The sequence below is a fragment of the Pundamilia nyererei genome, unplaced genomic scaffold (genome assembly GCF_000239375.1).
Source record: "Pundamilia nyererei isolate P.nyererei 1_Seehausen unplaced genomic scaffold, PunNye1.0 scaffold00729, whole genome shotgun sequence".
Lineage (NCBI taxonomy): Eukaryota > Metazoa > Chordata > Actinopteri > Cichliformes > Cichlidae > Pundamilia > Pundamilia nyererei.
This window is the reverse complement of record NW_005188130.1, coordinates 37,724-51,781: the sequence shown is the minus strand read 5'-3', so window position 1 is coordinate 51,781 and position 14,058 is coordinate 37,724. Positions and strand designations below refer to the sequence as shown.

The following is a 14,058-nucleotide window of genomic DNA, read 5'->3' as shown; positions in this document are numbered from 1 at the left end:
CATGTCAGACTGAGATCATATGTTCTGCTTTGAGCTCAGTTTAATGATGGGTGGAGTTTCTTAAGTCCTCTGGGTGTAGTAGTAGTTTTTACATCTACTAGTAGTTTTCCCTCGAGCTGCGCCGAGTGTGTCTAGGGAAACGATCTTCACCTCGTTACTTCAGGCCGACCGTCACTTATTTCTTTTCTTTCTTTGAACAATTTTTGTTGTTGGACTCTTTGTAAAATCTTCTTTTCTTGCCGTCCCTGTCCTCGAGCACATTTGCTCCACTTCCTTCACCGTTTCCTCCGTGCTACGGTCAACACGTTTCCTTATACGGAGCAATTGGACCTTGAGAATGATTGTGATTGGCCAACAGGTGATTGGTGGTTTGAATCGTCTCTACTGTCTCCTGTAGGCCCTGTGATGGAGCTGTCCTCCACCTGCACCAGGAGGCCCAGCAGCCATTCAGGAAGAGGGGGGAGGGAAGGAGAGGAGACTGTAAGGAGAACAGAGACCCTCGGGATAATCTGCAGAGGAAGAGAAGGGACCGGAGAGGGTGAGGAAGTCACAAAGAATCACCGATCAGTCATCGATCAATCACTGCAGACTCTAACAGCCTGACTGTTACAGGGCTCAGACCACAAACCAGTTCACACCTACTTCTGTTTTTCGGTGTGGCAGCAAGATCCAGATCCGCAGAGCTGAAATCCGAGTGGCTCTAATCAGGAAGACCCGGATTCAGACTGGGTCGAGCAGATTAGACCCGGTTCAGGGTCTGACTGAGCCACAGCGGGACCAGCAACCAGCCCAGAGCACATGGGTCAGAACCCTGTCCGAGGTGGGTCTGTGAGGGTTCAGGCTCTGTCCAGGACTTCCTCTACTATGATACCCAGAGTTCATAGCACCGCAACATAAACACAAGGTTACCATGGAAACGTAAGCTCAACCTTAGCAGAAACAACAAAATGAAGGTTTACATGAAACTTCAGAGTTCATGTTTGTTCTGATTACTTCTTAAAAATGAAAGTAAGTAAAAGTAAATGGAAGCACTCGCCATGACAACGCAGTGATGATATATATCTGCCTGGTCCTTCGCGGCGGCGTCATCACAGTTTGTGTCTTTGTTTTTATTCTTACTGTGCTGCACGGTTCAGCGTCTCCTCTGCTAAAGGTGGCAGTCAGGAAGCACGGGGCTTCCTCGTTGGTTTCTGGGAAATTTGTAGAGTTCTGATTGGCTGCAAAGGATCAGTAAGAATAAAGCGAGACCAGCTCAGAATGATCCATGTTCTGATCCCAGGTTAGACCCGGGTCCGGGTCCAGGGGAAGCATTCCTGAGACCAGGACCAGAAGGAGGAAGAAGGTCCAGCCGTCTGCGTTCAGAGGCAGAGGTGCGATCAACTGATCAACGATCGATCGATTTAAATCTGCAACTGACTCCGGCTGTCTCCTTTCTCTGTAGGTCAGCTGCGACTGTCAGTCACCAGAGAGCTGCAACAGCTGATCATTCACAGTAAGTGCTGTAGCAGCCAATCAGAGGAGACCTTCTGACAGTTAGAATAGAATAGAATAGAATAATCATTAAAACACAGGTAGAACCTCAGAGTAGCCCAGTAAAAAGTCAGACTAAGTGTGGACGACGGGTGGACTCAGACTTACAGTGTTTGATCAGCTAAAAACAAAGATGGCTGCCTCTCCTACTCTTTGAGGTTCTCTGACAGATTCACATGCAGAGTTTATGTTTATGGAAATAAATATTATCCTGTAATAAATCAGGCGTTCTGCTGTCGGGCTGAACTGTAACTGCGCTGCTGTCGGCACATTGTGGAAGTGACTTCCTGTCCTGGAGCTCAGTGTTCCAGTGATCAATCGTTCATCCGTCTTCGTTTGGTCAGCCTGTTCTCTTCTGTCTGCAGTCCATGAGGCCAGAGGGCTGATGGGACAATCCCAGAGATCATGTGACTCCTATGTGAAGGTGAGGATGTGATGTCAGTAAGTTGATCAGCTGCTACTGCGACAGTCGAATATCAAAGACAAGACCTGTTTGTGCATGTGTTCACAGCTGGCCGTGACCTATGACCTGCAACGCAGCATCAGGATTAAAACTGACACGGTCTACAACAACAAGAACCCAAAATACGAGCGCCGCTTTAAGCTGTGAGTCACACAAAGGTTTCTAATCGCACACTTATAGAGACGGCGCTGGGACTCAGGACACCTTCGACTGTGCTATGAGAGTTTGCTGCAGGAGTTCCAGTCCGGGGTCAGACTGGAAATGAACTTTCACTGAAAGATCCTGGATCACGCCATTTCCTGTCCTGAGTTCTTACCTACAGTCTGATCCAGTGTGGAGGTTTCAAAGAAGGCTTCCCAAAGCCAGCAGCTTCAGCTGTACGAACATCACTGTTACCTGCACCAGAGCATGAGCTGTCAGGCAGGCTGGCTCACAGCTCGCGAGCCTCGCCCCCGTACAGTCAGCGCTCCAACATAATAGTTTTAGCTCTTCACAGCTGCAACCATCCAATGAAATTCTTAATAAAATCAATGAATACAGATATTAAAAATACTGTAGCAACTGTAGTGCAGAGGTAGTGCCAGATACATGTACAGTGTGTAATATAAACTGTCCAATATTCCAGCAGCTCAGTGTCCTGATGGCTTGTGGGTAGAAACTGTCCCTGCTGCTGTGGGTGTGGACGCTCCTCATGAAGAGCGTGAGGCTGTGGTGGCTGGGACCAGAGAAGATCCTCTGGGCCGTCCTCCTGTAGATGTCCTGGATGGCTGGCAGCTCAGACCTGCTGATGCGCTGTGCTGGTCACAGAGCGTCATAGCTGCTGGTCCTCACTGATGTGATGCCCAGGAGCCCGAAGCATCCGACTCTCTCCACTTGTATTCCCCTCGATGTAAATGCCTCCGCCCCACGAGCTCCTTGGTGTTGCTGATGTTGAGCAGCAGGTTCTTGTCCTGACAACTGATGATGATGCTGTTGGAGCTGGGTGGGGCTGCACAGCCGTGGCCTGCACACACATCCCTGGGGGGCACCGGTGCTGAGCGTCAGTGCAGATCATGTGACACTACCGATCCTAGTTTACACAATATACTCCTCATGGTGGCGCACAGGTGTCAGTACCTAATAATCATGCACAGCGCTGTGCTCACCCACCTGAGGCTCCCAACATGTCAGCACTGCCAGATGCATTTACGTGTTGCGTCTGAGAGGGGGCGACATTGAGCCTGGTGCACATGTGCATCGTCTGCACATGCATGGATACTACATTGTCGTTATCATGGATTAAGTGGAATCACATACAGCATCAACACTTGTCTGCACTCCTGAATGAAGGAAAATATAACTACTAACCAAGCAGCCAGTTCTAAAACACCCTCCACCCACCTCCATCAGCACCACCATTGAGACAGCAGAATGTGGCTGTGCTCCTGAGCTCCTCATGGAGCTCTTCAAACTGTCGAGGGTCTGTACATGGCAGCTTTGCAGGCTCGAGCTCAGTTTTTCTGAGGGAGATGAGGAGACGGTCAGACGTGCTTTCATCTCCTCGCGTTTGGATGTTTGCGTCCGTGAGTGAGCAGAGTTCAAAGTGCAGACAGAGAGCATGTCCTCTGGCTGCTCTTCATCGCTTACGTGTTCCTTTGTTGCTTAAAGTCGATTCAAACGTTTCGGACTGAAGTCTGGACTCACACTGAAGTGCATCGCTGACCTCTGACCCCAAGTTGCATGGGCACTGTAGCGTGTATCAGAATTGCACACCCTGTTTCTTCTTCCTGTGGAGGGCCGGCTTAAATGAGTGATGCACCTGATTCAAGCCGCGTGCCTCAGGTTGGACACATGTGGTTTACACTGTTTGCATTTCCATTGTGTTTACAGTGTGTGTGTGTGTCTCAGGTGGATCAGAGGAGAGTTCATGCCGAGCAGGTTGCTGGTTTCAGTGTTCAGACGACCTGCTGACAACAGGTGAGTGATGACATCACTCTGACTCTCACCTGTTGAGCTGCTGATGATTGCAGCTCTCTTCAGGCTGGACATCCACACATGTTGCAGTTCACACTCTGGCCTGATGGTGGCAGTGGGGCTCACGTGGTACACTTTTTTAAACACTTTGAGGTCACATGATGAAAAGTTCAGACTCAGCTTGAATTTGAGGTTTCAACATCCAGACTGAAGGAAGAGTTCAGCTTCAAGGCTGCAGGTACCTGCACAGGTGTGGGTCTTTCCTTTCCATGATCACAACATCCAGCCAGAGAAGAAGAATCTCCAGGAGGAAGACACCTCATTACCTGAGCATGAAGAGAAGAACCACAAACGCAGGAGGTTCAGAAAGCTTCCAGAAACAGGCCGAGCTGCTCCGTCCTCTGATCCAGAATGATGCGGTCGCTCCAAGACGATCAGAACAAGAACCGACTGAACTTAAATAATACAAAATATAAGAAACAGCTCTAGTACATGCAGAACACCACAGAGATGAAATCTGTATGACTGACTGAGAAAGCTGAGGCTCTGAAGCATGCAAACACAGAGCGCTGATGGGCACGCTCAGTGTGTTTGGCGAGAACATGCCGACCATCCTGAGCTCGGTTATTCAGCGTCACAGGGTTTCAAACCAGAAGCTTCACTTGAACCTGGACAGCAAGGACACAAACCAGCCAAAGGATCCTCGTCCCTGTGACCTTCTTCTGCCGCTGAGCTCTTGAAAACAGGAAATCAAATGTTTTACTTTAAACATTCCAATTAAAGTTCACGGCCTGAATTATCTAAGGTTATGCAGACTATCTGGCCTGAAGGCGGTGCTTTGTCTTACTCATCAGGTGTGTCCATCTCCTCAGGCGCAGTCAGCTGATTGGCTGTATGAGCTTCAGGATTGGCTCTCTCGTCTCATCCTGTGAGGTGAGTTAAAGTAATCGCAGCAGAGAATCTCGCACTGACTGTTTATACACTTTGTAACCTGCTGGCTCCGCCTCCTCTGGAATGACAGCCCCTCAATGGTTGGTTCTACCTCTTGGCGGAGGAGTATGGGTGGAGCAAACACCTGAGAGTGACATCACACAGAAGCAAACCAACAAGAAGCTCTGAAGAGGCGTGTGTGGACATCAGAGGTAAGGATTGGCTCCTCCGTGGTCATGTGACCCCGGTGATTGTGAAGCAACTTTCCGAAAGTCAGTGGAGGAGCTTCACAGTGACCTGTCTGATGATGTCATTCTGTTACAGGTGAGTCAGCTGACAGGTGATGTGAATCCCATAATTTATTTATATAGCACTAAAAAAACAACATCTAGTGTGAACGCTCAAAGCGGCCACAAAAGAAGACGTCACACACGACGTTTAGACCCAGAGCAAACAGTGTTTGACTGTTTCTGACTTTACGTTTCCCAGTTTTCCTTTAAGTTATAAAGTTACTGTGTTATCTACATTTGGCCTAATAATGATCCTTGTTGCTGTTTTAGAGGAGCGGAGCTTCTAGCTGCAGATTTCTGTCAGAATCTGCAGATTATACAGAACAAATAAAATGTTCACGTTTCTGCAACGCTATCTTCCCAGCAGCTGTACTGGACGGACAGGAAGCGTTCGCGATGTCTTCTCCGGCGCTGATAATCGGCGTCTGTCTTGTGTCAGTGACGTAAAAGATGGATTTAATGCGACATGACCGTCAAACAGCAGTCGCTTTCTAAAACATCAGATATGTGTCGGATTCAGGACCACATACGGAAGTGACCCAGGTCGGATTTGTAAATATTGGATTTGTGCCGTTCACACGGTCACACCATGATCGGATATGAGTCGCAGAGGGTCAGAAAAGTCGGATTTGATGTGCTTTCACCTGCAGTGTCAACGTAGCCTTAGTTTCAGTCGAGATTTGGAGACTGAGTGATCCATGAAGCACCTGGAGAGGAAATAATACTCCAACAGGAAAGGTGTGATGGCCTGCCTGATTGGAGAGGTCAAAGGTCAGCTCAACTGTGGCCGGTCTGCTGTTAAAGTCTGATCTGCGTGTTTGATGTTTGGCGATTGTGGCAGCGTGAAGTCTTCATCTACCGTTATGCTTTAGTTTTATTTATGCAGCGCCAAATCACAGCAGCCATCGCCTCAGGGCGCTTTCTGCTGTGAGGTCGATCCAACAATGACACAGAGTCAGTGAAGACTGTCAGCTACGCTCCACCAGGCGTAGCTAAGGGAGGGTGCAGGGCCACCTGATCCAGCACCAACTGCTTTATCAAGAAGGAACGCTTGAATCCTAAAAGTCGAGACGGTGTCTTTCTGCTGAGTCCAGACTGGGTCTGCAGCAGAGCGCCGTGAACACTGAGGGCTTCGTGGTGACGGCGCCGTAAGCAGCTGCTTGCCCTTGTGTGGATCCATACATTCATCTATTTATAGAGGCTGGGGGGTGGGGGGCTGATATAGATTAAAAGTGACTCCTGCTCTCTCACTCATCCCCAGGGGTCCACATGGTTACCATGGTAATGACAAGCAGCCCACTAACCATGTGACCCTCACAATACCTCTGTGCTCATGTCCCTCTCTCTCTCTCTCTCTGACATCATACTGAGGGCTGACTGTGGTTCGCCGGGCTGCACAGAGCGAGCGCAGGACCACAGAAGAAGCAGCTTCGGTCTGCCTGCAGCAGCTGTTTGTTGTTCAGCCCCGTTCTGTGTCACATGATACGTTTTGTTGGTCTCGAGGTCAAATCCTGCAGTGTGGCAGCAGCTCTGTGAGCCCGGGCATACCCCTTTACCTGTAGCATACCTGGGTCTCTGCTGGTGTCCTGGGTGTGCTCAGTCTGCCCCGAGGACAGCCGAGATGTTCTGGAAGAATGCGGCGTGGTCGTGGGATGATGCAGCAGGTGATGATGATGATGATGGTGGTTATCTGCTTGCAGCAGACCTTCGGAGGACTCCGGACTCCACCCCTGATTCTGACCTGAACCACATCGTTGATGCGGCTTCCTCCACCGGTGCGTCCACGGCCAGCCTGACAAAGTCCACCTCCACCAGTGCCACCAGCACCAGCGGGCCAAAAGACCTGATCTCCAGCCTCCACTCTGAGGTCACCAGCTACAGCAGCCACGCCTCCACACTGTACACCAACACCAGCCAGCAGTACGCTGGCCGAGACGGCAGCGCTATGCAGCGAATGGAGGTGAGTCAGCGTACACGCACACACGCCGTTAAACATGCACCAGGAGGAGGTGGAGGTGCGATGTTCACAGCGACCATATCTCCTTCTGTTCCTGAACGTAACGCAACAGACAACTAAGAAGTTGGTTGGTCACCAGAGAGTAACTGTAACTTTAGTTTGGTTTATCTGATCGACAGTGTGTGAAGGTTGCAGTTCCTCTACCGTCCAGCAGAAGCAGCACTAGTCCCAATCAGTGTTGGTCAAGTTACTTGAGAAAAGTAATTAGTAACTAATTAGTTACTTATTTTCAAAACTAATTAGTTACTTAGTTACATAGTTACTTTTCAAAAACATGATACACAACCTGAATACGTAATAAAGCAACAGACCTTTCAGCCCAATTCTACTTTTCCCCATAATCATCATATAAATCTGAATCAAATGAAAAACTTTTTATTAGTTTTATTAGTTTTAATCATTTAACTTTATGCATCATGCTTTTTAATGACATCATGTGACCGATAATATGGCTGCTGTCACTGTACTGAGCGCCCCAAGAAGGCGGAGCTTCAGTCTTGGTGAATGAAATTCAAGGATTTCGATACTAATTAACAGTAAGATGCTCTCCACAGTCTAGTACAGTTAGGATTAGCTGATAACAAAGCACTCTGCCCTCTTGTCCAAATATGGTCACTTCCTGAAAGAAGACCTGACATGTCTCTGTTGGGTCTTCAGATGTGACTTCACTAACCGGTGGGTGAAGCGTTACTTACAGTGTAACCAGCTGCTGATGGAGCGCGTCCTGCTCAGAGAGGATGAATAATGCTGATGGAGGTTATTCTGAGCATCATGGTCCTGTTTGCTCCGATTGCTCGCAGGCTCCTCGTATTTTACTGTTTTTCTGAGAGACTCATCAAACATTCATGTGATGAATTATGGAGTGAAGCTGCTTCTGTAACCATCACAAGCTGCTCTCTGACCCCAGCCTCAGAAACATCCGAAACATGAGGTCCAACACAGTGTGTCCTCTGTTCCTGTGCAGAGCAACCAGAGCTCCAGCTCTCAGGTGTTTGTGGGTGTTTCAGGCAGATTTCAGAGGACTCGCATTCAGACTCAGGAGCTTGGGAAAACATTAATGAGTCAAAGCCCTCACAAACACACGTCAGCCCGAGTGTGTGTGCTCAGGAAGTGTGTGCGTGTTATCACAGGGACACATCCACTGTTTTTGTGTGCCTGAGTGTGTGAGTTTCCTGCTATTATTCTGTGTGCTGGTTCCCACACACATACATCCAGTTCACCTCTGAGCCTCTGCTACGCGCTCACACGGGTTTACCTCGATCGGCACGCTGGACTCGGACCTGGTCTGGATCTTCATCCTGGTTTGGTTCAGCTCTGCTGAGGACCACTTGGTGGATCCACAGGATTCGAACTCTGACCTGCTGCCATGCACACCATCCACCGTCTGTGTCGCGTCTGCATCGGACAGAACCTGCCTCAGGTCTAAAGCTATGATTATTGATTCCATCGATCAGTCTTGACCTCTGTGCTTATTGATGATGTTGACTGGGACGTTTCATGCATCACAGCAGCTCTGAGACTAAAAGCTGTTTCAGGTTCTTGGATCCAGGTCAGCACAGTTTTCTTTGTTTCTGTCTGTTTAAAAGAGTGTGACAGATAATCGGTATTCAATACCGCCAATCGCAGGAAGCTCAGTTCGCCACAAAAATGGCAGAAAGCAAACTGCTTTCCTGATTGGCTGTGCAGTTTGATGTCACGCCTGGATGTGTGTCATGTTCCTGGGAAAAGCTCCACAGTGTCCTGTGTTGTGTGTGTGCTGTGTAACCGGAGCGTCTCACGTGCTGGTTTCGGGTCTTACTAAATGAAACAGGAAGTTCGTTCTGTTAGAGCAGGGCAGAGGGCGGAGCTACCAGTGATGGAGAGCTGGACCTCAGACGGTTTGGTCCAAAAGCATCAGGTGACATCAGAGAACAAGCAGAGCAGAACCACTAAAGTATAAACTGAAACGATGAGCCCAGACTCAAATTCTTTGTGCTAGTTACTAACTTTACTAGCAATTCCTTTATTTTTGTGACCTCTGACCCCAGAGAATAACTTAGACAAAACAGAGTTTTATCTCGGTTCAGTTTCAGCTCGTTGAGAGCAGAATAAGTCAGTCGGCTAATACGGAGCAGAGCTGTTACTATAATGTTGGAGACAAAGTGTGATGGTGTGGTTCGGGACTCAGCTGCAGGGGAGGGGTGGAGCAGAGGGTTCAGGGGCGCGCATGGCAGCTCCCCCGTGACTGGGAGCAGGTGCACGTGGAACAGGAGTTCTGTGTGATGTGTGCAAAGTCATGGTGGGTCTGTGAATGCTGGCTTTCCGTGCACCTAAAAAGTGAAGACTGTGAACAAACAGACAAAGAGACGATTCCCCGACCGACACTTTTACTGTTTGCCTGTCCTCGGCCCACATATGGAAAATATCATTGAGAACCAGAGCCGCACAGATCAGGTGAGACAGTTGACCTTCGACACCATCCTCATCCTGGTCCTGAGTTGTAATTAAAGAAATGGTCTGACTGGCTCCAGTTTACAAATCCTTCAGTGGACAGGTAAGAAAGGTCCAACGTGTTGGGGTTTAACTCCGTCCCACGATTTCTCAGGACAGCTCTGAGCACCGGCCCTGCATCCTCAGCCAATTAGAAGTCAGAAAACAATCCCTCTCCTGAGGTCCACCTTTCACAGTTTGAAGGTTTCTCGGTTCTTTGTCACGAGTTCAAACCAGATTGACGTGCGCTTCTGTTGATTCGAGAGCGCCACAGCAGTGGGACGTCTAAAAAGGCCGCTTCACTGCCTCAGAGCATGAATCTAAATGATTATTTGGTATTTAAATGTTCAAACAGCTTCTCTAACCTCCTCTGATCTCCTTTTCCCACTTGGCTCAGCCTGAGGGGGCCGGGGGAAATTGTTGATTTAGACAAATGCAAAGCTGTGTTAAAGGCACGCTCAGCTTCCTATTCCTGGTCATTCCACTTCCTGTTTGGCCTGAAAGCTCTGCAGAGGCAGGAAGATGGCGCAGGAGCGGGATCGTGAGAGCAGGACTGAACCTGCAGACAAATGCTGTTTGCATACCTTCACCCCGACGCTGTTCTTGGTTCCCCTGCAGCAGTTTTAATATCAGCCTGTCAGTCTGAAGTCGGGGACATTAAACTTCTATTGTGGCGAGGAAACTCTCAGGACGAGGCGACCTTTCCTTGCGCCGTCTCTGTTTACACAGCCATGGAAACCACTTGGAGACCCCCACCAAACATGGCCCAATGGGCCTCGGTCAACAGGGCCGTGGAGTAACACACGGTGCGCCCTTCAGGCTGAGAGCATCACAGCAGGAACAAACCTGACCTGACAGCAGCCTTCTGTCCTACACGACAGCTTCTCAGTCATCCTGAGAAGAAACTTTAAGGTGATGAGTCATCAATAACAGAGTGACCACGCCGGTAACTCAGCACAGGACAGCATACATGAGTCAAACGAACAGGTTCACTGCAGGCTCATTTACCCTCACAGTTTATGTTTACATGACACGACCGAACAAACGTTTTAGAACAGCAAGGTGATAGGTGCAAGGTGATCCAAAATACTGAAACCAACAGAAGGCTCCATAATCGACTCCTCAGCGGCTCTCTGAGAATAAACGTGTCATTTTAAGAAATCAGCCTTCAAAGAGGCGGGCTGTAAGATTTCAACTGCTTTTATTGGAAAATAAAATCTCCTGGAAAGGAGTAACCCTAACCCTGCGTATCATCACCAAAGCTCCCTGCTGATCTCTCATAAAGAGAAAAATCCTTCGGTGGTTGGCTTTTCCAAATGACCCCAAATCTCTAAACTGACCAGTGCACCAAAGTGTTGTCACCTGTAGGGTCTCACCTTCAGGTGAAACATCGTCAGAGTTTGCTCAGATGTGTGGAGAACAAAAGGAGTTCCTCCAGACTTAATCTGGGCTCTGTGACAGGAAAGCAGACCTGCTACGCCTCGCTGAGAAGGTGGAGTTTTAAACTGACTTCAGGTGTGTTCTGACTGTCCTGCAGGTGAGCATCGCTCGAGGAAAAGATGGCTTCGGTTTCACCATCTGCTCTGACTGCCCGGTCAGAGTGCAGGCGGTAGATCCAGGTGAGAAAGACAATTCCACGACCGCTGTACGACATCCCGTTCACTCACAGGTAATAAACACCTGGCTGTCCTCACTGCTCATAGGCGGTCCGGCTCATCAATCTGGACTCCGTCAGGGAGACTCAGTCCTGCAGCTCAATGGGCTTCCTGTAGAGACCTGGAAGTGCGTCGACCTTGCCCATGCCATCAGGTAACCCTGCCCCCTGTCAGAGTGACCCCACCTGTTCAGGTAAATCACAGGGCACATCTGGCCTTTTGTGAATACTAACAGTGGCACGTCTCCTCAGGAGCTGTCAGTCTCAGATTGTGTTGGTGGTGTGGAGAAGTTTACCTGAGGTCCGGTCAGCATGTGACGCTATGCTCCGCCCACACACACACAGCGCGGTGAGTTTCATGCGTGAGGACCATATGAACTGCACCTGTGGTCATAATCACAGCTGCAGATAATCAAAGGAGCTCTCATTCAGCTCATTTTAGTTTTACTTATACAACACCAAATCAGCTCGAGGTTTATAGCGTAAGACCTACGATAATACCCCGACAGTCAGACCTGCTAAAGCTAGCACTTGGTAACAGGAAGGAAAAACTCCCTTCTGACAGGAAGAAACCTCTGGCACAACCACCAGTGAGGGCTGGAAGACACCGTGTGGGAGCTTCAGTGCTTCCTTTATTTCTTCCTTTAGCCAAGGAGACATTGTAGCATCATTTGTAAAAGAAGAGGAGATGATGCCATCCCATAATTCATAGCAACACATCACCTGACCATCCAAGAAAACAAGTGCTGAACATTACATGCTAGTTAAGCTCACAGCTGAACATCAGAAGAACATGGGTTGATATAAACTCTGTGTTTTCAGGTTGTGTCTCTGATGTCTGCTCTCATGTTTACTTCACTGTGCTTCTCCTTTTCTGTATCATTGACCTCACAACAGCTCGCCAGACAAATGAGCGCTTATTAACTGATCTTACACTAAGCTAATGTTCCTCTGTCTCCTAGACGACAGGCAGGAAGTTGCTGTCTAACCCCACCCAAAGCAAACAAGACCGCAAATGGGGTCAGGGGTCAGGGGTCCGGGCCAGTTTGGGAGCTCTAGGTTCTCTATGGAGGGATAGAAAGGAGGACAGGGAGGAAGAGGAAGAGGAGGAAGACCAGGAGATGTACACACCTCACACCACCACCCTGAAGGGCACACGTGTGACATCATCAAATGGAGACAATTACATCATCCTGTCACCTGTCAGCACAGAAGGGCAGGTGAGTGTCAGGAGGCGGGGCCTGTATTCAGAAGGAGTAGAACACAGTTTGTCAGTGTTTGGTTCCAGCACTGAGGGTCCTGTGCAGAGACGTCAGAATAATCAGAACTGAAGTTTAGAACATCGACTTACTGCAGCCGTTGAATCTGTGACCGGGACCGACAGCCCCGTGACAACCTGACAGGCCAACGTAAAACGGTCTGAGTGTGAAGCACGAAGAAGACAATGTCTAAAAATGTCAGATGGTTTGAACACGCAGTGAGTTTAATCGATTCACCAAAGAAAGGAAAACCCCAAAGAAGAAGAAAAAACAAGTCGTAATCTGAAAAGCTGCCGTTTCATGAAAAACATTGTAAATACAGTAAGTTGCTGTTTTTATGGGAAATACCATGACGCTGTACAGTCATCATTCCAGTTAGAGAGTCGCTAAACTCAGATATTTGTGTTGAAAGAGAATATTTTAGTCAGTTTGACAGTTTCAGGTGAAACACTTTGACCTTTGGGACTGAGTAAACGCCACATCGAAACCATCATTATTCTGTAAAGCTCTCTTTATGTCTTTGTTTGCATTCATATATTTACCTGCACATCATTTTGTAGTTTGGTTTGCTGATGTTCGTGCACCATCAGAACGATGCTGAAATCAACAGTTTCCAAATAAATGTTCTCTTCCTCTCCAGCTGCTGCAACCAGTTTATCACGACAGGACTGGGTCGATCGGTACGACTTCCACTCTGAATATTATTCATCCATATGCAAAGTGCTCGTAAATATTATGATTATTTAATCGTTTCATTTGTGGTTATCCAGGACATCTGTACCAGACTCGCCCCAGAGGTCCGAACGTCCTCCACGACTCGTGTTTGGGGTCGTTACAGAGACCTTTTACCAGGCAAATCTCCACCCTGCCTCCACCTCTTTCCTCCACATCTTCGGCCCCGCCCAGAAACTATGGCAACTACCAGAATTGCACCATCGTTCAGTCACATGTGCCCTGCTCAGGATATGGAACCTACGTCACCATGGCGCCCAAAACCGTCATCTTCCCTATTTTCGTCCAGGTCAGAACCAATCCAGGTCCGGAGTCTTTAAACTGAACCAAAACAAATCCAGTGCCCAGAGCTCCAGGGTCCTGAACAAACCCAGAAACTCTTAGAGCATCTATCTATCTATCAAAACGCTGCAGCAAGAGTACTGACAGGGACTAGAAAGAGAGAGCATATTTCTCCTGTTTTGGCTTTCTCCTGTCTTTACCGGTCATTTGGGCAAGCTGGTCCCTCTGAAGGAAACAATCAAAGGCTTTAAGAGCATTCTAGGAGGTGAATATGATGCCTTGCCAGAACAGGCTTTCTACATGGTGGGCCCCATTGAAGAAGTAGTCCAAAAGGCTGAGAAACTGGCCGAGGAACATGCGTAAACGATATCTTTCAAGGGAAGCTCCTGTTTTGGCTTCCCTTCATTGGCTTCCTGTTAAATCCAGAATTGAATTCAAAATCCTGCTCCTCACATACAAGGTCTTAAATAATCAGGCCC

At 48.5% G+C, this 14,058-nt stretch overlaps 1 protein-coding gene across 1 annotated transcript in view; it reads left to right on the top strand.

The window, feature by feature from the left end:
* The first annotated feature begins 407 nt into the window (after positions 1 to 407).
* Positions 408 to 14,058, top strand: part of LOC102192591 (regulator of G-protein signaling 3-like) — a 24,488-nt gene continuing 10,837 nt past the window's right edge. The window contains exons 1-17 of the mRNA XM_013907986.1: positions 408 to 538; positions 613 to 820; positions 1,280 to 1,370; positions 1,442 to 1,492; positions 1,896 to 1,954; positions 2,042 to 2,136; positions 3,881 to 3,949; positions 4,819 to 4,879; positions 4,968 to 5,088; positions 6,867 to 7,126; positions 11,190 to 11,271; positions 11,356 to 11,461; positions 11,559 to 11,655; positions 12,269 to 12,526; positions 13,206 to 13,245; positions 13,336 to 13,586; positions 13,811 to 13,938. Coding sequence (XP_013763440.1) covers positions 1,916 to 1,954; positions 2,042 to 2,136; positions 3,881 to 3,949; positions 4,819 to 4,879; positions 4,968 to 5,088; positions 6,867 to 7,126; positions 11,190 to 11,271; positions 11,356 to 11,461; positions 11,559 to 11,655; positions 12,269 to 12,526; positions 13,206 to 13,245; positions 13,336 to 13,586; positions 13,811 to 13,938 — 1,607 coding nt within the window. The 5' untranslated portion in view covers positions 408 to 538; positions 613 to 820; positions 1,280 to 1,370; positions 1,442 to 1,492; positions 1,896 to 1,915. The remainder of the gene's footprint in view (positions 539 to 612; positions 821 to 1,279; positions 1,371 to 1,441; positions 1,493 to 1,895; positions 1,955 to 2,041; positions 2,137 to 3,880; positions 3,950 to 4,818; positions 4,880 to 4,967; positions 5,089 to 6,866; positions 7,127 to 11,189; positions 11,272 to 11,355; positions 11,462 to 11,558; positions 11,656 to 12,268; positions 12,527 to 13,205; positions 13,246 to 13,335; positions 13,587 to 13,810; positions 13,939 to 14,058) is intronic.